General features: G+C 39.7%; 2 protein-coding genes across 3 annotated transcripts in view; one reads left to right on the top strand and one right to left on the bottom strand.

Moving 5' to 3' along the window:
* The window catches only part of PC (pyruvate carboxylase), a 916,513-nt gene that overhangs the window by 668,080 nt on the left and 220,464 nt on the right, over positions 1-27,969 (top strand). The window lies entirely within an intron of this gene.
* On the bottom strand, positions 185-26,495 carry LRFN4 (leucine rich repeat and fibronectin type III domain containing 4). The gene is made up of 3 exons (XM_066583860.1): positions 26,246-26,495; positions 16,852-18,253; positions 185-1,791 (listed from the first exon to the last, which is right to left on the bottom strand). Exons 2-3 carry the CDS (start codon positions 18,231-18,233, stop codon positions 1,005-1,007), a joined length of 2,169 nt encoding a protein of 722 aa, XP_066439957.1. The 5' UTR covers positions 18,234-18,253; positions 26,246-26,495; the 3' UTR covers positions 185-1,004.

The following is a 27,969-nucleotide window of genomic DNA, read 5'->3' as shown; positions in this document are numbered from 1 at the left end:
AAATGCATTGTTGGCGCACAGAATAAAAAGAATGTAGATTTTCTAACTCACCCACCACTTGATTTGTAATTCAGTTCATGACACTAATTTCCTTTTGATTTTTATTTTATTGGCAAATGATAAAAAATCCAATGAGTAAAGATTTGTATATTTTATATCTGAGCTTGAAGTTTAAAGTGCTGCAGTTATTTTAACTCACTGTGTAAGACATTTGCATGTATGAAAAACGTAAACTTGCCTCTAAATGAGGAGAAAGCAGAAGATTTAATGGCAAAATAGGATGAGTTTCCACTTTGGATCCATTACATTGTGATATGCCAAGCATGGTGCACACACTGAAATCCATTGCCCATAGAACTAGTTTGGTTTTGTCATAGCCAGTTGTTGAGCAATGTAACATAAATCGATGTTATAGCTTATTATGATAAATTATATTTTCCATGGCTTTGTGAACCCACCTGGCAAATATTTACCCAGATCTCTTAGTGGAGAAGGTGGTGACAACTTCTAATGTGCCTGTATATGTGACAGTCTTTCTTGTAACAACTGGCTTCTCTGAAATACATTAAACTTGTCATCTATCATTTTGTTTTCATGGCATTGAGCTTTGATAATTTAGTAATTGTTTTCACATTTTTGCTTTTGTGTGTCTTTTCCAAAAACAAACTATTGAGTTTTGGAAGGTTATTTGTCTTATATATCCAAGGATATAATCAATAGGTGCCACCACATCCATAGATAACTCCACAATTTTCCACCACATACAAATAATTATTTCCTTTTAGGTCAGAGAGGTTTTTCCTCTTCAGTCCTATGATTAAATCCCAGTATCCAGTTTGCAGTCTAATTCTTTGTTTAGTGCTTATGTTTTTTTTGTCGATGAGGAAAAGTGCTCATTCATGGCTCATTATTGAAGTGACCTTCGGTGCTTTTCACCAAACTGAGTCCTTGTGCTTCCTCTATAAGAAGAGGTGGTTGCTGTAAATATTTCGTAAGTAAGTGAACTATACAACACTTTCTTCTAGCTCATCTGAGCCAGAGAATAACACTGCTTTTCCCTTGGGTAACTCTGCTCCACAATGTGAAAGCATGCCGTGCACAGATTGGCTTCTCTTTGTCCATATAATACTTAGTCGTTTGGCATAGCTATAACAAGTTGTGGTTGCCATTTCCCCCATATCCACAGAGCAGCTTCGCTTTGTTTTTGGAACACCAAAACCTGTATCTTCTTCAGGACTTGATCCACAATGTGGACCTTCAAGATCTGAAGCCTTCATAGTTTTATCCTCACCCTTCTCTGATACTTCTCTATGTCTAGCCTTTCTACGTTGAGGTTTAACTCCATGGACAATCCTCCCAGAATCCTCTTTATACGTCACCTGGGAACAAGTGGCTTTGGCTGACTCGTTGTGCAGTCTGCTTTGTAGAAGCATTCCATTTGGTGTTAACTGATTTCCGTTAGTTTGGGAGTAAACATTGGTTACTTTTGGAATATCTGAGTGGGCAGTACTGCATACGTTATATTTTACCATCATCACCACTGTAAAGACCAAGAGTGTCACTACAATGACTCCTCCAATAATGATGGTTAAAGTGCCTCCTAGAAAATGAGCATGCAGTGAACGACAGTCTGGGTATGCCTCTCCTGTAGAAAACTGAACACATCCCAAGGATTTTGTTGCTGCTAGTGATGTTGCAACGTCGTCAAAAATGGCCAAAATGCAAAGGTCATAATCTACTCCCGAAACAAGGTGCTTCAAGATAAAGTGCTTGGTTGTGGAAGGCAGAATCCTGAAAGAAAAAGAATTTTTTAAAAAATACTACTTTAGTGGTTTTTGTTTTTTTTCCAGAGATTTTTTTTACACATAGAATCTCAAATCCTAAAGTTCTATTGCCATAGGGCCCTTAAGAAAAGCAAAACACAGTTTCATACAGAGTTTTGGGCCAAAGCCAAAAGTGCATCCAGCAGGAAATAGTAATATGTATTCTTCCATTATACTTCCCATTCTTTTTCAGTCCTCTTTTGGTTTTGTCTCAAAATGTTGCTTCAAAAACTGCACTGAAGCCCTGTTCTTGTATTTGAATTAATTTATATCTGCACTGAAGCTCTGTCCTGTACAGTTATGAGAAAAAGTGAACCCTTCGGAATTAATTACCTGGATTTCTGCATTGATTACTAATAAAATGTGATCTGATTTTAATGTGCCACAATTATAGACAAACACTCAAACACAACAAGACAGTGACCCAAAGCACACAAATCAACTTCCCAATGTTAACCTTATCAAGATGCTGTGGCATGACCTGAAGAGGACTCTGTGTACAAGGCATCCCAGAAATATTGATGAACTGAAACACATTTGCTGGGAGGAATGGTCCAGAATTCCTCCTCAGCGTTGGGCAAATCTTATCTACAGTTGCAGGAAACGTCTGGTGGAAGTCATTGCTGATATAGGGAGATCTACAGCTTGTTAAATGCAGAAATCCAAGTAATTACTAAGGGTTCATTAAATTTTTCTTGCAACTGTACAATGTGTTTACAAAAAATACTAAAGCTTTAGGGCTTTTTTTCCTATCAGAGACTTTTTTAAAATGTCTAATCAGTAGGGATTGTAATAGTTAGATCTCCACTGCTTTTGAGAGTCAGCATGTGCAGTCCATGGATAGGCTAGTAGTTTAGAAAGACCAATCCACTAAAACATACCCACTAATCCTATACTGTAGCTGGGCCTCTAATCATACCGTAGATCTAATGTTAGCAAAATTCCTAATCTTTTAATATGGTACTAACATTGTTTTTATGGGTATAGTTTGTGCCATTATCATGAGAGAATACCTCACAGTATATTTATTCATTGTTACACTATTGCACGAGCTTCATTCCATCAACTTGACTTAAGACCATTGATCATACCCTAATACAAGTCTTGAGAGATTTATTTGTGTCGTTATTGCTCCTTGCAAACGACAGATATTACTTCACAGTGTTGTTGGGCTGTGTATCATTTCCCTCTTAATCAATATAGGCATAATCACTGCATATTATCTCTGGATGCTGTAGTCTGTTGTGCCTGATCATTTGGTAATCTTTATGGAAATGGCTGTTACAGGCAGAATTCTATTCTATCTCTCCCACAGGCAACTAGAATATGGCTCCATTATCCCCTTGAGACTATAGTACTGACATTATAGCTGCACAGTTTATGCACTTGATGCCCTGAAATGAACTGCTGTCCCTCGTTAATCATGTTCAGCTGTCCAAAAAGTGCGACTAATGCAATGAAATCGAACTGAATATTGGAAAAAGGGGATTGTTATGTGAAGTGTGAAACTGTAGATCTGTATGTTAGTGAGTCAGTGTCTCGCCTAATGGATCCAATTAGAAATGCATTCATGGACTGTTTAATATTCATTATGCATATATAAAGTTAGGGGTTTTGTGGGGTTAGGGAGAAAGCCTATGATGAATAATCATTATCCCTGGAATTAGAGCTCAGTGCAAGCATTCAGTCATATAAAGCTGTGAGACCCCCTGCAATAATCTGCATGCAGAGACACCATAAATGTTCTGGATATTGTTTTTGGACATGACACGGATCCAATATTCCTCTTTAACCAGGATTATACTCTTGAGAAAAAGGTTGTTAGATTAAGACTTGAGCACAGTTACAGAGGAATTTATGTTCCAAAAAGATATTTTCATGAACTATCTTAGTAAAACTGCCCTACTTAAAAAAATGTTTAGGCCTTATCTGCCCCTGTTCCCCTTTCCATAGTGGCTTCTATAGACAGCATTTTTAATTACCTCTGTAACTTCCTCAACATAGCAAAAGGTGGCTATGACTAGAACAACAGTCCCAACCTTTTATACCTTGTGAACCATTTTCAACTGTTAAGTTGTCATCAGGAGCCATGTTCAATTAAAGAAAATCGAGGAGAGACATTTTTAGCATAGTGAGATAAGAAATTATGGAATTGCAAATATTTTACTGCAAAGTTTGACATGCGATGCCAGTCACACTGACACTGTTCAGGGGTTAGGAGATGTCTATGATATTGTCAGGTGGATGTTGTAACCAGTGAACTTGGACATAACTGAGAGCTCTGATGTTGAGCCAAGCAGCTAAGGGTTATGAGTTCCATGTGACTCCTAAGCCACTGGTTGGGAGACCACTGGACTAAAAGAGCAATAGGGGGGTAGATACTGTAGACAGTGACCTGGGACCAAGTAATGGGAATGGGGGTCGAGCAGTGAGTGGGTTTAGTACAGCTAAGCAAGAATGTCTGGAGAAAATTACAATATAGTTGGAATAATGGAAACATAGTTTGATGATAAATGCGATTGGGCGGTAAACTTACAGAGTTGCAATCTCTTCAGAAGAGACAATGGGAACCAGAAAGGGGAGAGGAGTGTGTCTGTATGTTAAATCATACTTAAGACCGAAGCTACGAGAAGATATAGATGTAGGAAATGGACATATGGAATCTGTGGGTAGAAATACAGGGAGCAAAAGTAACTAAATCCTGATAGGGGTTTTCTATAGGCCACCCAAAACAACAGAAGAAACTGAAAACTTATTATTAAGACAAATAGAAGAGGTATCAGCAATGAAGTAATTATTATGGGGGACTTTAATTATCTGGATATAATATGGGAAGACGAAACCTGCAAATCTCACAAGGGTGATAGGCTCTTGAGAACAATTAAAAATAACTACCTTACCCAACTTGTGCGGGAGCCAACTAGAGGGGGAGCCACACTGGAATTAGTATTAACTAACAATCGGACTAAATAATGGGGGGTGCAGGTTGAGGGACACTTGGGAAATAGAGACCACAATATAATTAAATTCCAGCTGTCATTCAGTAGAAAGCCTTATCAGGAAGCGACAAAAAGACTAAACTTTAGTAAAGCAAAATTTCATCAGCTCAGCACGGCTCTTGGGAACTTTAATTGGGACAACGTCCTCAAAAATAACAGTACAGACCACAAATGGGAGAAGTTTAAAAACATCATAATTACCTCTCATGAGCAGTTCATACCCTTTTAAAAATAAGAGCTACAAGTAGAAGGACCACTTCACAGAGGCAGTAAGGTCCCAATTACTTAATCAAGCTCACTTTTAGGACCCAAAAATATAAATTCATAAAAATTAACTTTTAATAAATATTGCTTAAAAACCTTATGGACACGCAAACAAACAAACAAAAAAAAAAAAAATCCACTATCCGGTAGGGAATGTGAAATTGTATCCTACAGTAACATTTCAAGATCAGTATCGATCTTGGACGTTTTCTTTATTATGTCTTTTACGTCCAAAAGATAGCTCTTTTTTGGGGGGGTTTCTTGGTTTTAATGTTCCAAAAAACCTATGCATTTTTTCCGATCCTGAACATGTCGTAATCAGCCGGAATCTACATGCAACTCATATAGTCCAATATATAATAGACACGGGATGTTTTTATGTACAGAATAGACCTTGTAATTGCCCAGATGTTTTTATGTACAAAATAGACCTTGTAATTTCCCTACGCGTTTCGCCCACTGCGTGGGCTCCTCAGGGGCTCAAGTATCTCCTGGGATGATTCCCTGGAGAAAGGTTATCAGTCATCAACTGAGTATAGAAAATTGTTTATAGATTAGGACTATAATCCATTAGAGGCAATGAGTAAGTATAGGTAAGGTACTGTATTGAATTAGCACCCCACTATGAGGAGTGATCGCTGCAGTAATTCCTCCTAAGCTGATATGCGGTACTTGATAGCCTAATAATATTTCCTAGAGGAACAGTGCGCAGTTATCACTTTATAGGGTCTATTCTGTACATAAAAACATCTCGTGTCTATTATACATTGGACTATATGAGTTGCATGTAGATTCCGGCTGATTACGACATGTTCAGGTTCGGAAAAAATGCATAGGTTTTTTGGAACATTAAAACCAAGAACCCCCCCCCAAAAAAGAGCTATCTCTTGGACGTAAAAGACATAATAAAGAAAACGTCCAAGATCGATACTGATCTTGAAGTGTTACTGTATGATACAATTTCACATTTCCTACCGGATAGTGGATTTTTTATTTTTTTTGTTTGTTTGTGTGTCCATAAGGTTTTTAAGCAATATTTATTAAAAGTTAATTTTTATGAATTTATATTTTTGGGTCCTAAAAGTGAGCTTGTACAAGTAGAAGGAAACCAATATGGCTAGACAAGACTGTAAGGGGGGCTATAAGCGAAAAAAAGAAAGCGTGAAATTACTAAAACAGGAAGGCAGTGAAGTAGCGTTAAAAACATACAGGGAAAAAAACTAATTATGTAAGGTAAAGATCAAAACTGCCAAGGACAAGACAGACTGATTGTCAAAGTAAGCAAAAATAACCCTAAACTATTCTTCAATTATATAAACAGTAAAAGGGTTTGCACTGAGAGCACTGGCCCTTAACAAATAATGCAGGAGAAACTATAGAAGATAATGGCGGAAAGGGGAATTTATTGAATAGCTTTTTTCTCTAGTGTATTCACGAATGAAAAAGAAATGTCAAAAGAAATGCAGGGGAATGAAACAACTGTTACGTTTTGCATGCCTAACGCAGGAGAAAGTGCAGAGCCGGTTAAGAAAGATTAAAATTGATAAATTGCCAGGCCCAGATGGAATATACCCAAGGGTTCTAAGGGAACTAAGTTATGTGATAGATAGACCACTATTTCTTATATTCTGGGACACCACTGAGACCGAGGTTGTACCACTAGATTGACGCATTGCCAGTCTAGTCCCAATATACAAAAAGGGGTCTAATAGAGAGCCTGGTAACTACAGGCCAGTAAGTCTCACTCCAATAATTGGGAAAATATTCGAAGGGTTTCTGAGACACGCCATCCTAGAATACCTCAAGGAATACAATAGCATAACTCCTCATCAGCATGGGTTTATGAGGGTTCGATCATGTCAGACCAATTTGATCAGCTTCTACAATCAAGTAAATTCTAGGTTGGACCTGGGAGAGTCTATTGATCTTGTATATCTGGATTTTTCTAAAGCATTTGACACTGTGCTGCATAATAGGTTGATATATAATATGAGACAGCTTGGATTGGGCAAAAACGTGTGTATTTGGGTAAAGAACTGGCTCGGAGATAGAAAGCAGAGGGTGGTAATAAATGATTCATACTCTGAATGGGCCACTGTTGCTAGTGGGGTGCCACAGGGTTCAGTATTAGGTCCCATTCTGTTCAATATATTTATCAATGACCTGATAGAGAGACTGCACAGTAAAATATCAATATTTGCAGACGATACAAAACTATACAAGATAATACAACAAAGGAGGACAATATGTGGCTACAAACTGACCTAGATATGTTGGGGGCTTGGGTAGAAAAATGGCAAATGAAGTTCAATATTGATAAATGTAAAGTCATGCACATGGGCAGGATAAACGGATGCCACCAATATTTAGTAAATGGGGTACTGCTATGGGAAAGTGATATGGAAAAAGACCTGGGGGTACTAGTGGACTGTAGATTTAACTGGGGCAATCAATGCCAGTCAGCTGCTGCAAAAGCAAAAAAAGTATCGGGTTGCATTAAAAGAGGTATAGGGGCGAGAGACAAGAACATTATTCTTCCACTATATAAGGCATTTGTCAGGCCTCACATGGAATACTGTGTACAGTTCTGGAAAGCAGTGCTGAGGAAAGATGTCGCAGAGCTTGAGGGAGTTCAAAGAAGGGCAACTAAATTAATAAATGGAATGGGAGGACTGTAATACCCAGAGAGGCTGTTTAAATTGGGATTATTCACCTCGGAAAAAAGACAGCTAAGCGGCAACCAAATAACTATGTATATTTATTGGGGGATAATACAAGGATGGTTCCCATGATCTGTTTATACTCAGGATTGTGACGGTAATAAGAGGGCATCCGCTACGTCTAGAAGAAAGCATTTTTCATCACCAACATAGAAGGGGGTTCTTTACTGTAAGAGCAGTGCAACAGTGGAACTCTCTGCCTGAGGACGTGGTGATGGCAAAATCAACAGAGGAGTTTAAGAGGGGACTAGATGCCTTTCTAGAGTGCTATGATATTACAGGATATAGGCATTAGGCAACCAGCGAAGTTCTTGATCCGGGTCTTGGAGTTAGGTAGGAACTCAAACGTTGATCTGGGGACTATTTTGACTGCCCTTATGGAGTCAGGAAGGGATTTTTCCCTCCAAATGAGCTAAATTGGCATCTGACTTGTTAGGGTTGTTTTGTCTTCCTCTGGATCAACAGGAAAGGGGCCGGTTGAAACAGACTAAACTAGATGGATATTGTCTTCATTCAGCCTAGCATACTTTGTTTCTTTGTATCAGTTTTTTTAAATAGTTTTATTCTCAAAAATATTGACTTAAAACTTGAGTCATTCTAGGCATGGAGGATATGTCTGTATGTACATGGCCGGCTGACTCTTTTTCACATTTTCAGTTATACCTATAGAAGCCCTGTGATTGAATAGTATCCTACTGGATGTTTCGAGGGACTATTATTACATGTAAGGTTTGCATCATATTCATACATATGAACAAAGCTTTCCCTTTAATACACTAGATGCTTACTTCCATACTTTTATGTAAGATAATCTTACAATTTATTAGTTGGCAGACTCCTCTACTGTAAAAAGCAGAGGGTAACATCATTTGATATCATTTAGAGGGCTTGTCTACAATGTTATAAAAATGTGTCTTCCTCTGTATTTTCCCTAGCTGCAAATTTGTCACACTTAATGGTTTCTGATCTTTTAAATTAATTTTCACTTACAAACACATTTGTCATATTGGTTGGATGTGCACAAGGGAACGTATCCCTTTTCTTTTTCCATACTTAAAGCAAGATAGTGAAGCATGTTCTATTTTTGTTATCTGTTTCTATTTTCTGATTGTAGATTTTTTAATTCTATTATCTGTGCATGACTCTGGGGGTGTGGCCATCCTGCCTTTTCTGCAGAGATATCCATTACAATACCCTTATGGGCCATTTACACAATGGACAGGAGGGGACCAATTGACCTCTACTGGAGAATGTTCTAGGCATGCTCTGTGACTTGTGCAGAGGTCATTGTGCAGGGATAGAGGAAAGAGATAAGAAGTGATTATCACCTGTTGTGTATGGTGGATCCTGTGTTATCTATATATAGCTGTTAAGGCCCAAGGATGCCTGACACTCGATACCCGCATACACTTGCTCCTGTGCTGCTGCACTGGAGCTAGTAACGCTGGCTCGGTCACTGAGCAGCTAGCCGGGTGGCAGGGATGCTGCTGTAGATTTCACTCCTCACTCTCCCCCACCCCTCTCCATTGACTTAACATAGCGGCCGCTCAATACTGAATGGCTACTATTTACACTGAACGATCATTGTTCAGCTCACCATCCATCGTTTAGGCTGCATAAATGATGGACAATGAGCTGAAAGATGATCGTTCAGTGTAAATAGCAGCCATTCAAAATTGAACGGGCACTATGTTAAGTCAATGGAGAGGGGCGGGGGAAAGCGAGGAGAGAAATCTCCCGCAGCCTCCCCGCTGTGAGCCAGCGATACTAGCAGCACGAGAGCGAGTATGTGCCCGATATTCGCCCTGTGTAAATAGGCCTTTACCTTTCATGGTAATCCTGCCTGTGATGATAATGAGATGACTGAAAGGTTTTCTCCACAGAACTGGAAATGTCAAAATATTATTAGGTTCAGCGGTCACCGTAAAAACTTCTGAATTGTAGAATATATATTTTACATATGCAGAAAACTGAACGACGTGCCGTTCAGTGTAAACAGCAGTCATTCACTTATGAATCACTGCCTATTACTGTGAACAAAGAAAAAAATATCCTACTGCGCTCATATATAGATGGATGAGACTATACTCACTCAGGAGAGGGGAGAAAATCAACCCAGCGGTCCCAGGGTAGATATCTCCCCCCTCTAAATCCAGGAAAGCTTTGTAAAGATATGGTGCTAAATCCAACGTCCTGGGTCAGGTCCGTGGATATCCACAATTACTCCACAGGTGGAATTTATGCCAATGTCTTTTTTTAGTATAAAGTGCTTGTTTAAGATCTTTTGGGTTCACAGCAGAACTTTGTATAGGGCAATTGGAGCCTTTTAGGGCTCATTTCTACAGGCGGGTTTGAATTGCAGAATCTGCACGGGCACCCGCACGGATAATCCACAGTTCAATATGGAGACATGAGTGTTCGCAGATTAATTAAAACACTTGGATGTGTTTTGCAGACCTTCTGGTCCGCAAAACAATTCGCAGCATGCTCTATCTTGCCGTAGATTCCGCAGGACAGCTTCCATTGAGGTCAATGGAAGCCATTTAATCCGCGGCACACTCGCAGCTGTCACTGCAGACACACTGTGGATCCCACGGGAAAGAAGGAGATTTGAAGAAAAAATCTCCACTGCACATGTGCAGCAGTGCGCTGGCCGGCGGGCCAGCCCACATCCACAGAGGAGAAGACGGAAGACCTGCACAGCCACGCAGAGAATCCGGAAGGGTAAGTAATGTTCTCTTGTCGTCGGCAGGATGGGATTCCGCTGCGAGCTCCCGCCCACGGAATCCGACCCGACTGTGGTCAACAGGGCTTAATTGTATTTATCATGAGACAACATTTTGTGCTAGAGATCATTGCCTTGCTACATAACCAATTCACATTCAGCTTGGATACAGCTGACACACTTCAATAATGGCAGAACTGGTCCTTTAGTAATGGTTGGCTTCTGGGGCAGCACGGCACTACCACCATCATGTTTAAATCTTGGTATGATGTGCTTACTGAAGAATAATATATTTACCTTATAGCAAACATAATTGGACCTGAGTTGGTCAAGAGGGTCCCGCCTTCAACTTGTGTGTCCCTAAAACATCTTTTTAAACAGATTGAAGACTTATTGGGTTGGTTTTCTTGATGTTCTTTAGATGTGATTCTGAGATAGTATGTTACTTTATGGATTTTGGCAGTTTGGGAACATTTTGCCCTTAATCCCAGTTCAGAAATAATGATTCACGAAGTAGTTCTGGATGGTACCAGGGTTGGTTTTGCAACTGAATACATGACTCTATTCTGGTACTTGTTTGGGTTATGGCATAATGTTCTTGTGAAAACTGTATAGTGATTATTCTCATTGTCATGGTAAGGCTCATATGTTTTTATATACCACAGAGAAGACTAATATAGAAGTATAGGAAGTGTTTTTCAATAAAGAGTTTTTATCCTACGCTGTACCTACTCCCTTTTCCTGTGTATAGGAAAGATTTAGTTGAAATAGTAACTGAAGGATGTGGAGTAATTAGTTATTATCGGTAATTTTTCACATGTGATGTAGTACTTTGTTCCATAAAGAAACTTGTCGGTAATTCATCCCTCTGTTACAGTCACAGTCTTGCGTACAAATAGATCCTCGGAGAGACCTTTGTTTTGTTCCCTGATATATTTGTACATAGTTATTAGGTCGCTCCTAACAGTATTTTTTTTTTTTAAGTGAATAACTCGAATTTTGATAACCTCTCAGAGGTATTGTAGTCCATCCATTCCATTTATTAATTTAGTTGCCCGAATTTGAACCTACTGAAGCTCTGAAATGTCCTACTAGAGTACAGGTGCCCAAAACGGTACACAATATTCCATGTGTGGTCTGACCACTGGTTTGTAAAGAGGAAGAAGAACAATGTTCTCGTCATGTGCCCATAGACCTCTTTTGATGCATCCTATGATCCTAATTGCCTTGACAGCAGCTACTTGACTTGCTCCAGTTCAGTTTACAGTTAACTGAAGTCCATTTCCATGTCAATTTTGTGCAGTGGTTTCCCGTTTAGTGTGTAATGGTGGCATGTATTTCTCCTGCCCATGTGTATAACCTTATATTTATTAGTAGTTCCATTTGCCACTTTTCTGCCCAATCTCCAAATTTATCCACATCAATTACTGACTGCATCCTGTCCTCTCTTGTGTTAATTACTTTATATAGTTTTGTATCATCTGCAAATATTGCTATTTTACTGTACAATCCTACCAGGTCATTAATAAATATATTAAAAAGAATAGGGCCTAATTCTGACCCCTGTGGTACCCCACTATAACTGTGACCCAATCAGAATATGTAGAATTATTAATCACCCTCTGCTTTCTTTTATTGAGCTAGTTACTTACACATAGTCTCACCTAGACCAAGTATTCTCATTTTATATACAAACCTTTTATGCAGCACAGTATCAAACACTTTAGAAAAGTCCAGATACACAACATCCAAAGTCTCTCCCTGGTCCAGTGTAGAACTTGCCTCCTTGTAGAAGCTGATTAAATTAGTCTGTCAGGAGCAATCCCTCAGAAACCCATGCTGATATGGAGTCACCCAGCTGTTTTCCTTGAGATACTCCAAGGATAGCATCTGTTATAAAGCCTTCAAACATTTTACCCACAACAGAAGTAAGCCTTACTAGCCTGTCATTTCCAGGTTCAGTTTTCGACGTCTTTTTGAATATTGGCACCACATTGGCTATGCACTAATACAGTGGGACAGACCCCGTTACTATAGAGTCCTTAAATATAAGAAACAATGTTCTGTCTATTACATTACTTAATACCCTTAGAACCCAGGGGTGTATGCCATCAGCACCTGTCAATCTGTCTATTTTAATCTTTTTAGGATGGCTCAACACTTCTTCCTGGGTTAAACTGGTGACATCTAGTGAAGAGTTTGTTGTCACTTTGCATCTAATCTGACATTTCGTCATCTGCGTTTTGCATAATTTTTCCTTATGGGTTTTTAGTGCTTCTTCACTGCCTCCTTGTTTTAGTAGGTTATACACTTTGTTTTTGTTGTTTATTGCCCTTTACATCTTTATTGAGCCACATTGTTTGTTTTTTTCCTATTCCCAACCAATTCTCGCCGCGGGACCCGACCCGAGCGCCTGCAGGGACAAGCGCGTACTCACCCACGACCCGCAGCTCCAGCTCTTTCATGTGCCGCAATCCTATGCAGGCTTCCAGCGGCGGAAATTCCGCGGGAAATCCCGCCGCGGAATTTCCGCCCGTGTGCAGGGGGCCTAAGTATTTAAGAAGTTTCTAACATTTCCTTTTTATTGTCTGTACTTATTTTTAAGGACATTGTCTCAGTCAAATTGGGTTAAGAGCATCTCTCAGACGATCAAACTTTGCCCTTTTAAAGCCTAGTATTTTTGTAGCTCTCTGATAAAACTCTCTCTTGAAGGATAAGTGGAAGTTTATTATCATTATGATCTTGAGCACAGATCCAATATCTTACAATGCAGTGAATGCACAATGCATTGCACCCAGGTATAGACATTTAGTAGGACTCGTTTTGTTTCATCAGTGTTTAATCTGTGTTTGAATGTGTTAAACTGAAGTGGAGGTTAGGACAGGAGATTGTCTAGGACTCAGACTTTTATGACATTTCTGGAAATTCAGGGAAGCTGGACATGCCCATGTGAAATGTGAAGCTTGTCATACATGCATTCCAAAGGTATGGTTCCGATGCATGGTTGAGGTGCAGCAGTGATGTAGCCAAGAACTCCACTGTTGATGCAGATACTGCCAGCTTACTAATGATTTAAAGGCAATGGACGCCTTTGGGAAGCAAATTTGTTTCCTCTTTAAAGACACGTATTTCAGCCTGGCAATCAATTCTGCAATAGGGTTTTGATTAAAAATTTTGCACCATTTGTCTTCTGTAGCTTCTACATATCACTGTATATAGACACTGCAATTTAATGCTGCGTTTAGAAAAACGGATCAGTAATCATAGACAGAATATAAAAAATAATCTAAGGGTACATAGCCTATCCAAACATTTTTATGATGTGCATAATGGGGATTCATCCTTAATGAGAGTTACAGCTTTGGAAAGGATCGAAATAAAATCTATTACTATGTTGAGGAAAAAAGAAATGTTTTGGATCCATCGTCTTAATACATTAACTCCCTTAGGACTGAATGAATTATTAGAAAAAATTTAAAAAAATCTTTTAGCACATTTATTTTTTCGTTTATTAAATTATTAATTATTATTAACTGATTAATATTGAATTATTATAACTTGTTTCCGTAGGGTCTCTTCATAAAATATTAATTTATCATGGTTATTGATGTTACATTAGTGTTTTTTATATATATTTATACATATGATAAATTTTATTCTATAAATAATAAGAATATTGATGCACAATGAGATAGTTTTTTAAAATATTATTTCGTTTATAGGAATACTAGTACACTATAATTAAGTGTGGCTCGATGTATTTAAATGTGAATCGGATCATATCGTGTCCCCGATCGGCTTTAAATAAAGTTTCACTAGTAAATACATGGAACGCTCACAGCGTTCCATGTGATGTGGTTTTAATTAAACTATTAGTGACGTATCTGTGGGAAGTGGAGAGGCGTTTCCTACGCCTCCTCCCTTTCCTCAGGGAACAACCTTGATTGCCAGTCTGAAAGCATATGGAACATGTGAGTAGTGCTATTTATAGACGTGCTTTGTAATATTTGTATGTAAGTTTTTTCTGAGCTTGAAAAAGACGATTATACTCGTCGAAACGCGTTGCTCGTGTTTATGTAAATAAAATTAAGATATTTACATTTTTCTCAACTTTTTTTCCCGACGAGCGCAAAAGCAGCCTTTTTTCTTTAGTATTGCCGTCTAACAAGCGCCGGCTAGGTGCTTGTGTGCTGTATATACTTTTGCTGCTCTCCGTCGTGCTGCGGATGTGGGAATAAAAGAACTTGTTCAAAGCCTTTCTGGACATCGGTGCCGACGGGGTTTATCAGGCTGATTTCCCCGTCAGGCACCAGGTGAGTTAACATTGGCTCATTAACATTTTACTGTCTTTTCTGATCACCGGGCGCGTCTCTGACTTATTCTTTATTCTGTGTTTGTAAATGCGCTGACACCCGTGTAACACTATCCTTCAAGATACTTTTACACAGGCAGATAGTTGCCCAGGTAATCACTCAAAAGATGACAGCGGCATTTAAATCCCCCGAACATCGGGTCCCATATGGCCCCCCCCCCACGATGAGATAGGTAGAGTCGTGCGGGTGTTATAGCAGCCGGGGGCCTTCTGAAAGGCCCCAGGGCTGTCATGGCAGAATTCCTGTTAACCCAGGCTATCATGGCAGAATTCCAATCAAGCCAAACCCGTGGGGCTTTGTAGCATTACATCCTACTGCAGGAACGATCAATACATCACATATTGTGGTTCCCCCTAGGGACTAAAAGAAAATGTAAAAATAAGAACAATAACATTTTATTAATTATTATTTTAAAAAAGATACCGTATTTTCTGGCGTATAAGACGACCTTTTAACCATGAAAAATCTGCTTTGCAGTCGGGGGGCGTCTTATACGTCGGGTATACAGTGTCCCAAAAAAATTCAATACTCACCTCCCGCGGCGCTGCTACAGGCTGTCGCTCCCTGTGCACGCTGGCAGAGCATTGCTTTCTGCAAGCGGGGCTTGAATGCCCTGCCTCCAGAAAGCTAATGCTCTGATTGGCTAACTTAGTCTGGCATTAGCCAATCACAGCCGTTCATCATGTCATTGAATGGCTGTGATTGCCTAATGCCAGACTAAATTAGCCAATCAGAGCATTAGCTTTCTGGAGGTAGGGCATTCAAGCCCCGCTTGCAGAAACCAATGCTCTGCCAGCGTGAGCGACAGCCTGCAGCAGTGCCGCCGGAGGTGAGTATTGATTTTTTATTATTTTTTTTACACTGTATTCCTGGCATATAAGACGAAAAGTCGGGGGTTGTCTTGGGCCCCGTCGTCTTATATGCCGGAAAATACGGTATAAAAGGTTTTAAAAAAAAAACTTTTGCCATGTTTACAATAAAAAATCTAAATAATTAAGCAAAAATACATACTTGGTATCGTTGTGTCTGTAAAAGTCTGATCTATTAAAGTAATGCATTATTTACCGCGCACGGTGAACGTCATCCCCCAAAAAATAAAGATCGCCCAAAATGCGCCTTTTTGGTCACCCTGTTGCCAAGAAAACTTTTTTATAAAAAGCGATCAAAAAGTCATATGTATTTAAAAATGGTACCAACAGAAACTACAGGGTGTACCACACAAAATGAGCCCTCGTGCAAGTATGTTGACGGAAGATTAAAAAGTTATTGTGCGCAGAAGATGGAGACAAAAAGAATTTTAAAAAATTAAATATCTTAAAAATTTTTTAACAGTTTCTTAGTACATTATATAGTATATTAAATAGTATCATTGAAAAATACAAGTCGTTCCACAAATAACAAGCCCTCATACAGCTACGTCGATGGATAAATAAAGGCGTTACGATTTTTTTAAATGGGGAAGGAAAAAACGAAAATGGAAAATAAGCAAAAAAGCTTGGTCACTAAGTGGCTAAATTGCAAGCCGCATCAACCTGCATCACCAGCGGGCTTATTAGATGCATCACAGCCGTAACTCAGCCACATGGCAGCAATGTGGTAACTGCTATGTGGACCATGACCTCAGTCCTACCCTGTCTCCTTTCCTAACTTTTACTTCATTTTAACACTTTCAAGCACAGATTAGGCATTTCTGAATCTAAAAGATTCTATGTCTTTAGCTTTACTGCACTATGGTCTTAAAACCCTGGTAGAAGACTGTTTACACTCAAGTCCAGGATCTCTGCTCTGGAGTTAATATTGCTGTCTTTCTGTGTTTTAGTGCTATGTTCCTAGTTCAAATTAATGTTCTCTTTACTTTAATTACTAATAAGAAAAAGCAATTGATATTTTCTATGCAGGGGAAGGAAAATTGTACTTTACATAATATGAGAGGTTTGAGTTTCTTACCTGTAAACCAGTGTCTCATCCGCTGTACAGTTGTATTGGACCTGGTACATCCACACTACATAGGCTGACCTGTTGATGTGCCATCTTATCAGTGCAGAAGATGAAGTAACCTCAGTCACCACAACAGCACTGTCTGGTACCTTTCTTTCTTCTGTAGCATTGACAGATGTCTTTGATGACGTAGTAATATCAGAAAACCCAGGATCCTGTCTCAATATGCTAACTGTTCCATTATTGCGATGAGGCAAAGGAATCATTTTTAGGTCTACTTGTGCTGTCGATTCCCCAGCAGCATTGATTGCTATACAAGTGTATGCTCCATCGTCCCTGATAGTTGTAACTAGTATATCTAAGGATCCATTTCGATAGGAAGCTGTCCTCGATGAGTTTGCCATTATTTTATCATCTGGTGATACCCAATGAATTACGGGTTCTGGATCCCCAATTGCCCGGCACTTCAGTGTTGCCCTTTGCCCTTCTAACACCCAAAGCTGATGTGTGTGACGTGTAATTAGCGGGGGCTCACATGTGAACTCCTCTTCTGGTATTGACCAGAAATAACGTCCAGCTAGCTGTAAAGGAGATGCACATGTTTCCATGTCATCCTCTCTAACTAATCTGCGCAGCCATAAGAGCTCACAGTTGCAATGAAATGGATTTCCTCCAAAATTTAGCACAATTGTTGAAGTATAAGGGGTAGGGCTAACAACTCCAGTTTGGGAACGGACAAAAAGTGGATCTGGAGGTAGTGTATGTAGCCTGTTAGATGTCATGTCCAATCTGGATAGCTTGTAAAGTTCTGAGAATGTGCCTTCCATTACAAAGTCTATAAGATTGTGGTCAAGATTGAGTGTATGTAAACTAACCATGTTCTGGATAGCTTCCCATGGAACACTAATCAGGTTGTTATAAGACAAATCCAGGTCCTCCAGAGTTAAGAGGAAATCATCAAAAGTAGCCACTGGGATTGTCACAAGCTGGTTATTATTGATGATAAGATGTTGGAGATTGAGCATTCCTCTTAAAGCGTCCTCGTGAATGGCAGTAAGACGATTTCCATCTAAATGTAAAGACCTCAAGCTCTCAAGGTCACCAAAGGCATAAGGCTTAATGTTATCAATTGTATTTCTTGATAATGTTAGGTCCACCAACCCAGTCATGTTAAGGAAGTCTTCTTGCTCCACCACCCTAATGAAGTTATCTGCAAGCCGTAGCTCCACAGTCCTGCGGTCTATGTTGGGTGGAACGTAGAGTAACCCCTTGTTAGCGCAAAGTGTGCTGAGAGATTCTGAAAGGTTTTGGCAGGTACAATGAAATGGACAAGAATGTACTATGGTCACGAGGCTTCCTACCAGTAGAACACCCCAGACCAACTTTTCCATGGTAAATGAAGTGTTAACGCCTACAAAACAAAAAATATTACTTTTGTTAAAATTGTACATTGTATAAAATTTATGTTGAAAAATATGGGTATATACAAATGAGAATTATTGCAAATTGGGGCAGATTTACAATTAAATACAACAGTTACCTAAAGCAGATTGCAACAGATAACTGTCTTGCATGTTTTGTGCCACATGTATCATGTGTTTTTGACAGTTTTTATGACTTGTACAGCCAAGGAGGCATGGATTCATGAAAAGGGGGTGTAGCGCAAATGCAGCGTTGTGCACTAAAAATTGCAGCAAATTTTGGCACAATTTTTGGTGTAAACTAACCCAACTAATTCGTAGTTTAAATGTAGGACCCTTTACACTGAACAATGATCATTCAGATTATTGCTGAATCACAAGAATTTAAACAATAATCATTTAGTGTAAATGTCGGCAGTAACTAGATGACAATGATAATTAGTTCATCATTCAGTTTTTGCAGGCATAAAAAACAAACAATGGCCAGTTTGCTGTGAATGGAAGTTGGTACATTTTGTTTAGCTTGCAAAAAAGAAGGCTGAAAGGAGACTTGATAGCTGTCTACAAATATCTGAAGGGCTGTCACAGTGCAGAGGGATCAGCCCTATTCTTATTTGCACAAGGAAAGACTAGACAGGTTATCACGGGAGGTAGTGAGTTCTCCTTCAATGGAAGTGTTCAAGCAAAGACTGGACAAATATCTGTCTGGGATGATTTAGTGACTCCTGCACTGAGCAGGGGTTGAACCAGACCAGATGACCCTGGAGGTCCCTTCCAACTCTACCATTCTATGATTTTAAGTAGACGCTATCTCCACCCCACTCCACCTCCATTCACTGAGCTATACTCGCTCCTTTGTGAAAGCACAAGAGCAGTTATCACTGGGATGACTATCAGGTACTGAAGTGCCCAACAGTCTTATTGTGTAAAAGGGTCCTTAGACTAGACTTGTTCACAACTATTGAAGAGCAAAGTGTGTACTATATAAAGTACTATAATAATTGAACTGCATATGAGAAAGTACTGAAGCCCTATCACTTGTTGCACTGTGGTGTCCATCCATTGCGAAGCAGTCTTTATTATTTAGTGATCCTTTACCAGATTAGTTTTTACCCATTTTGAGATGTGTTTGGTTGGGTCCTGTGATTGGATTTGGTTTATGCATTTAAACACTAACATAGTAACACAGTATATGAGGCTGAAAAAATACTGTTAAAGGGGTTGTCCCGCGCCGAAACGGTTTTTTTTTTTTTTTTCAATAGCCCCCCCCCGTTCGGCGCGAGACAAACCCGATGCATGTGTTGAAAAAAAAAAACGGATAGTACTTACCCGAATCCCCGCGCTCCGGTGACTTCTTACTTACCTTGCGAAGATGGCCGCCGGGATCTTCACCCTCGGTGGACCGCAGGTCTTCTGTGGGGTCCATTGCCGATTCCAGCCTCCTGATTGGCTGGAATCGGCACACGTGACGGGGCGGAGCTACGAGGAGCAGCTCTCCAGCACGAGCAGCCCCATTCAACACGGAGAAGACCGGACTGCGCAAGCGCGTCTAATCGGGCGATTAGACGCTGAAAATTAGATGGCTCCATGGAGACGAGGACGCTAGCAACGGAACAGGTAAGTGAATAACTTCTGTATGGCTCATAATTAATGCACAATGTACATTACAAAGTGCATTAATATGGCCATACAGAAGTGTATACACCAACTTTGTTTCGCGGGACAACCCCTTTAAGTCTAAGCTCGCACTGTCTAGTTTTTAGACACTATTAGTAAATCTGCCCCAGTGTGTAATGAATTTCAGTATCGCCTTTTGTTTTTAGTTTAGGGAACAGCTATGATCAGTTGCACTAAACCACATAGTCCAAAACACAAGACACAGAAGCATAGGAAATAGAATTTTATTAGAACTCAAGATTACTAAAACATTTCAAAAATATAGTATGCAGTGTCCATATAAACAGGCTCACACAATCTGGTAATATTACATTGGCAATGTATTGGCTTTTTAAATGTAACATTACCAGATTGTGTGAGCCTATTTATATGGACACTGCATACTATGTTTTTTCTATTTCCCATGCTTCTGTGTCTTGTGTGTATGTATGTATGCATGTGTGTGTGTGTGTGTGTGTGTGTGTGTGTATATATATATATATATATGTGTGTGTGTGTGTATATATAGATAGATAGGTACTGGTGTATCTTGACGCCACCAGTGGTGGGTGTACACCAGTGTTAGGCTGCTTGACAGCCAGGTGATGCCCCTATTTCCTGATTGGCGATGTGCAGCGGCGACGAACTGATTGACAGCAGGGGACAGGGTGGAGAGCAGCAGGTAAGAAGGCACAGCAGCGGCGGCACCACGGCCCATGGACAGCAGTGGAGCAGCAGGGAGGATGGCAGAGCTGCGGCCACAGTTACATATGCAGGACTGTAACACACCACCCGGGCCCGCATTGGGAGGGAGGGTTGAGGCTCCACACACGGCCGCTTTGTTCCGAACACTGTGGCCTAGGAGCGTGGAAGCAGTTTGCTAATGGATCCATTACAAAACTCCTTACATGCTCGTAGGACCTTGCAAAGCAGAAGGTTCTCAGCCAATCAGGAAGTGGGGTCGTCACCTGGCTGTCAAGCAGCCTAACACTGGTGTACACCCACCTCTTCCGGTGGTGTCAAGGTACACCAGTACCATATATATAATTTATATACACACACATACAGCTTTTATTTGTGATAAGGGTTGTTTGCCTTTATTGTGCTTAATATGACCAGTGGCAGCATGATAGTCTAAGGCTGCTTTTATATCTGCATCTGTTTTCCTTCTCCCTTTGGGGAGCAGAAAAAGGGAGTCCCCTTTCTGAATGGATCCATCTTATAACAGAACCGAATAGCGCCAGACAGACCCCATTGACTATAATGGGGTCTGTTTGGTTTACGCTCAGCTGCCAAGCATTCTATCAGAAGAAAAAACCCTGCACCCAGCGCTATTTCTTCCAATGTTTTGTGCTTGATCTGCAACAGAACCTAACGAAGGTGCCAGCACAGATCTGAACACAGCATAAGGCTGCCTTATACCACATTTGGGAGATCGGTTCTCCAGTACATCTTTTACCTCAACTGTGGGAATAGGTCATGGAAGCGAGAAGAAAGGAAATGCTGCCTAAGGGCTCATTCACATGTTGTACCCATCGCAGCCCCTACGCTCTGCCGGCAGAGATCATGTATAGGCTGTGATTGGAAGTTCACATTCCCGGGATTCTGACATCATGGACATGTCCAATTTGATTTTTTTTTTTTATTCCCCGATCTGTGCAAACTGGGGCTGCATATTGAAACGCTGCCCATACGCAATAGAGCATGCTGCAATGTATTTCTCCTGCGTATCACATGCAGTGTCCACACACAGATGTGAATGGAAGAATGAAATTCCACTGACTTTCATTGCCTTCATTCACCACATGTTACGCATAGGAAATGCGTAATATGACAATACACAGTGTGCCTGCATGCCCATCATTTAATTCAGTGACTTTTTAGGAGCTCAGTTCTTGTTATAGTGTACCCCATTAGTGAGACCCCCACCAATCAGATAGATATCCCATGTCATGTCACTAGGGAAGACCTACTCTTGTTGGGACAACCCTTTTAAACTGCAGAGAAAGTTTGAGGTAGTCTGAAACCCACCTCCCACCTCATCAGTGGCTTAGTCTGCTGTTCCATACAATCCTATGTTTCTCTCAAATATAGGTATGCATGCAGTAAATAAGCACAAGTCCAGCCAATATCAGCAGGCAGTTAGTAGATTTTGAGATGATTTAGGGTAGCAAGGGTAGAATAATTATACTACAAGCAATTAAACCATCTGTGATTAAAATGATGATCCTGCAATTGGTGGACTTAAGCCAAATGAGGCTTTGTAAGGGGTAGCTTGGAAAGCCAATTTTCATACTCATGGGGTAAAGCTTCCTGTTCTCTACACTGCCTTTGACATAATCACAGGCAGTGAACTAGGCCATTACCAGTGTCATAATTTCCAATTTCTAATCATATCTGGTAAAATGCCCCTTTAAACATTTAAACCATCTGCTAGTACTCGTCTCCTTATACAGTAGCCATTAACAAGGCTTGTATTTAATTGTAGCTTTGAGAATCATTTGAGAGTTTACAACTCTACGAGGCCTAATTTACAGTTTTTTCTTACTTAAATCGAAGGAGATATTAAAAATAATATATATCCCTTTAAAAAAAATTCCCACTTCATCATAAAATAAGCCATTTTTCATAAAATTCTCTCTTGAGGCTGCCATTAATGGGAGTGTCAATACAATCTATTATATTGCACTTAGTCACTATACTTCTCAATACACGTTACGTAAAGAAATTATGAATGTTTAACCACCTTCTTTTTTGTGCCTGCTACTATTGCTGTCGCTACGTGAATATACTGGAATAATGGCTCTCCTCAGCACGAGCCTACTTGGATAGTATTGAATTTCCATCCTGCATCTTTCTATTGCAAGATCAATAGCTATTTTCAGGCAGGTCTTTTCTTTTGTTCGTTCTTCAAGCTGATTTCTGTTGTTAGGCTCTGCCCTACAGGCATCAACTTGTTTGGTTAAGAATGCGGTTAAAAATGCTTGACCTTACACCTCATACATACTGCCACAAAATTATTCCCAATATTTAAAGTGTACCTTTTCTGGTTTAGATTTTGTAATCTCTTAGATAAGTAATTTAAAGGCAATGTACTATCGGAAAATGATCTATTGTTTAAATCAAGTTTTTATGTTAAACATTTCAAAAAATTGACAACCTAATAACAGTATGTAAGGCTGAAAAATATATGTCCATCCAGTTCAGCCTATTATTATCCTTTTTGATAATCCAGAGTTTATCCAGAAGAAGGCAAAAAAAACATAATGTACAAGCAAGTTTTCTTCATTTTGGGGGAAAAATTATTATTTTCCGACGCCAATTCTGGCAATGTAATGACTATTTTTTTTAAAATTTGTTCATGTTACTATGTATATTTTAAACAAAATAATGGGCTGAGTCTTTTTGTTCTGTATAGCAAACTTTTTTAGTAGCCATCTCATTATCATCACAGATAGGATTACAATAAAAGGTAGCACCTATATAGTGATAACCCAGGATTCACCATTCACAATAGGTGATGGTCACAGTTTATCTCCTCCCCCTCCCTATGCAGTGACTTCTACAGAACATACCACAACACTTTCACGTAGAAGTCAATGAACCCCCTCTAGTCTGTTGTGTCTATTGTCCATGAGGCTGCTGTACAGAACAGGAAATGTTAGCTTACTATTATTATTCCTAAGTTTTAATTTTGTTGATCATTTTAGTAAATTCTTATTTCTTTTCAGATGCTTTGGATGGCGCTAATTTAAAAATATACACACATGCAGATTTTTACATATTGTACACTTCATAGAAGGTTGCTGTCTACATTCTCCAGTGCTTCTCCTTTCTTGTCTTCATTACATTTCTTTTCTTCCTAGTGCTCTAATGTATTCTTTATCTGCTTCCCCTCACTATTGTCTTGCTTTTCTTTTTTTTGCTATTCTTGTCTCTGGTTGACAGTTAGCTATGTGACCCCTTTATGTGAATATCTGTACAAACTCCCAGGTGGGAGTGAGATCTTTGCCGGGAGCTTAGTGTCGGGGTTAATATCAATCTGTCCCTGGATCTGTCTCTAACCTTCAACATCTCACATCAGTGCAGCAGATATATATACCCTAGGCTGCTGCCATGCTCATTCTAACTACATGCATTAGGCGTATATCCCTCACCAATCAATATGATCCAATTGTTTATTTACAGTGTGATCAGAGCCTAATGAATTGGGGTTATTGTGGTAAAATCATGGTTATACACCATTTAGCATTTGTTCATGAAGTGGGTACACAAAGAATAGGATGGGTGAAGTGTTCTACATATTGATGGTGTTTTACATACCAAGTTTTCCTATAAAATGCATCTGTTTAGGGCATATTATGAATATTGTACAGTATGCTGGATACTAATTTTAAGGATTTAGAATGTATTGGCACATCTTGGATGTGATGAAAATCTCTAACGTTAATTTTGGGTGAAAAGCCTTGAGGATTGTTTTTACCATGTCTAATACTTTGTAATTAACGTATTATATAACAAGCTGACTATTAATAGCTTTACTCATCAAGAAAGATACCTTCAGGAAGATATATAGAACCAGCAAGCTACATTGGGATCTTTTATTTATATGGCAACAGTTTTAGGACTGGATAGACCTTGGTAACATTGCTAAATGGTATATCACCTTTATAATAATGCATAGGCTCTAGTCTCCAGCTTCTTCCTCTTGCATAGACTTTACCAGTTTCCTTGTTGCTTAGCAAATTGTTGCTAAGCTTCTCTTCTGAAAACAGGACAGTACTATGCCAAGTGATATTAGATGGGCATCCATCATCACAGATGGGCATCCATCATCACATCACATCGCAGAACCCATAGTTGAAAAGTAAAGCGTGTTACTGTTGTCTCCTTAAAATTCAAAACCTGAATAGGTTTAAGCTATTTGTCAGTGCAAGGGTGTTTTGGCTCCAGAACTTTCACGTACTAGAAGACATCTGAAATAACTTTCCAGTGCTGGAATCATTAAATATTAATCTGAGTCAATTGCCCTAGCCAACCCTCCCCCTTGGCTTCCTCTCCATATTCGGATAAGATGCAGCGCCTTCTACTGATAACAAAACTGCATATTGATTTTGAATATAGGGCTTAGCTAGCTCTCAGGTAAATCAGTGTCCTCATTTCTCCTCAGTCAGAATCTCTGTAGGGCCCTGCAGCACAGAGGTGTCACATGTAATCATTTGTATTAGGAGCTCAATTAGCATTGATACTGCGTAGCTGCTAATATCCAGTGTAACCTTTTCCTAGTGCACATTAAGGGTGCATTCAGACATTGCTGTCAAATTGCATTTTTGTAACTAAAACTACTTCTAAATGCAACAATCTTGCAAAAAAGTGATATTTTGAGGTGGTTATCCTATAGTTGCAGTAAAACTGATAACTTGCTTGGCAGACTGTCTGGTTGCTCGCATTGTTTCAGTCCCACCAACATTGACCCCAGTTGTTCTGGTGTTTTTGTGTATTGATATTCTTTTTTCTCCTCCTGATTATATTGCTGCAGTCCTCACATAAGTGTCACAGTGCATACTGATGTGAGCACTGTGTATAGATAGGTCAGAACAGAATCTATGTATCACTGCTGTCTGATGAGTAGCTCTTCAATCCAAGATTTGTTTCTTTTAAATTTCAAGAAGGAAAGAAAACTGTGATATCGCATTATTAGAACTGACCAGTAACTGGGCATAGGTTGATGTATATGTGAAGAATGTGCCAATATTATTTACTGCATGAGTTGCTATGAGTCACTTATGTTGGAGCGTTTATCTCAAGCACCTGCTTGGACCTTCAGAATCACCAAGTGTTTCTGACATTTCACTACCTCTTACTGTGTATTAGTGGATCACTGGCAACATTTAAGCTTTGCAGCACCTCTTTGTGTTCGACAAAGTTCAGTCCCCCACCCCCACCCCCTTTCATCTCCCCAGTGTCAGAAGGACCCTGTACGAGGTCTACAGCAGGTTTTTCTCTTCATTTTCATATCTATTTTTCTCTGAGTGACGGTTCAGTCGTCTATCAGATTGCCATTATTCCTAATATTTCTTACATTTCTTATCAGTTTCTATGTCAACAGTCTAGTGTCTGCCTCTCATTTAGAATATATTGTAATAGCTGGAGCTCGACACAGATCCCTGATCAGTACCAGATACATTCTCCATTGGTAGCATACATAATCTGCACATGTAAGCAGCTGAGGAACATTACATGGGGTGGAAGCTTCAACTTCACATACATATAACACAGATTCAGTACAGTATTTCTCTATTAATGCACACTTCCTTCTCTAATACCTGCGTGTTCCTCCTTTCCTCACTGGTCTCCCTCCGTTGTGACTGTTCGTTTGCCCTTCTGGCCTTGTGTACTTGGCATCTGTGTTGAGCAGGGCATTTCCAGGGGCAGAAAAAGCAGGTACAGCACTGAGGTTTTTTTTTTCTCTAACTGGAAAGCTTTTTTCGCCTCTCCGTCAATGTCCTATTTTCTTCACTGCAGTCCTCTCTCTCTCTGTCCCTCTGATAGATCCCACAGGAGAGATGGGACCTTATGTGCAGGACCAATCCTATGGCACAGCCCCATTATTTCCCCCACAATTTGGGCCTTGATATGATCCCAGTCGTGAGAAGATCCACATAGAGTAGCTTATTTTAGAGGCATCAAAATTTCCCAGCATCTTAAACCTTGCTTCATGAATGTGTTAACCCACAGAGGAGGAGTCCAAATCCTTCCTTGCTTGCAGTAAAATAAATATTCCTCATATAGGTGAGCTTTATGGTCACTGAGCCACAAAGATACATGAGCAAGCAGCAAATGATATAAAAGTAGCAACAGTATAGTTCCAATGTAAATCCTGGGGAAGAAAATCTGCCTGCTGACAGTGTCCCAGGGTCCTGATATGAGGAGGCAGGAAAACGGATGTACTCATTTCATTTACTTAGAATGAAGAAAAACAAGTAATCGGAAGCTATAGGGTTAAATTGCTAACATAGCTGAATGGGCATCTTCATGTATTTAAATAAGGTACATATATGATTTATTAGGATGGGAAAACTGCAGATGGTTTCCAAAGGATTAAGCAAAGCTATATGTAAGACATAGCAGCCAGAAATCCAGAGCCGGAATTGCTGCAGCTCTTACACAGGTTAAAATCCAGACAGGATAGTGGAAAATATGAAAGGTCGAGATTGAAGTCGTGCAAAAGAGAAGCGTCGAAGGATGTGAGAAACCATTGTATCATACACGTCTTTTTCTTTTTCCTGCAGGTTTTCTTGTTTATATAAAAACCTCACAAGTAACATTGATAATTAAATAAGATGACAAAAAGATTGTAGCCTCTTTCCTGTAGCCCGGCTGTGAAAAAAAGGTTTTATCTCCACTCCCTGGATTACCCAAATTTTCTTCCTTGTCATTGCACTGCTCCGGTGGGTGGCATCTTTTACCCCTTCCAATCCAGGTGAAGACAGAAACAATGCAGAAGGGATGTAAAATAGAGGAGCTGAGATGTGAGAGGGAACTGAAACAGCAAACAGCCTGGGGGTGTGGAGGGCACAGTGATGAAGGGAGGAGAGAATGAGAAGGAGGAGGCGAAAGAAAGTAGCTTTTATCCCAGCCGCACTGCTGTGCCTGCACAGCATCTTTAACTGTGATTCCTTTTTAACACTTTAATAGGAATGAAGATGTTTGTTATGTGACAGCTCCCCTCCGTGTATTATCACTCTGTGGGATGCTTTCTTGAGGACCCTTCTCTTATTCCTTTACACAATAATGAAGAATTAGGTAAAATGATACAATTCCAAAAACAGTGCAGGGATCAAGTATTTAGAATTCTTAACGCCTTAGTGACCAAGCCTGTTAGCGCCTTAATGACCAGGCCAAATTATGGAAATCTGACATGCCACTTTAACATAGAACTCTGTAAAGGTTTTTCCGATCCACGTGATTCTGACATTGTTTTTTTTGCCACATAATGTACTTATTTTAGGTGGTAAAAATAGACTGATAGAATTTGTTTATATTTATT

Source organism: Eleutherodactylus coqui, chromosome 11, assembly GCF_035609145.1.
Source record: "Eleutherodactylus coqui strain aEleCoq1 chromosome 11, aEleCoq1.hap1, whole genome shotgun sequence".
In the NCBI taxonomy this organism is placed as follows: domain Eukaryota; kingdom Metazoa; phylum Chordata; class Amphibia; order Anura; family Eleutherodactylidae; genus Eleutherodactylus; species Eleutherodactylus coqui.
This window is presented reverse-complemented; position numbering and strand designations above follow the sequence as displayed.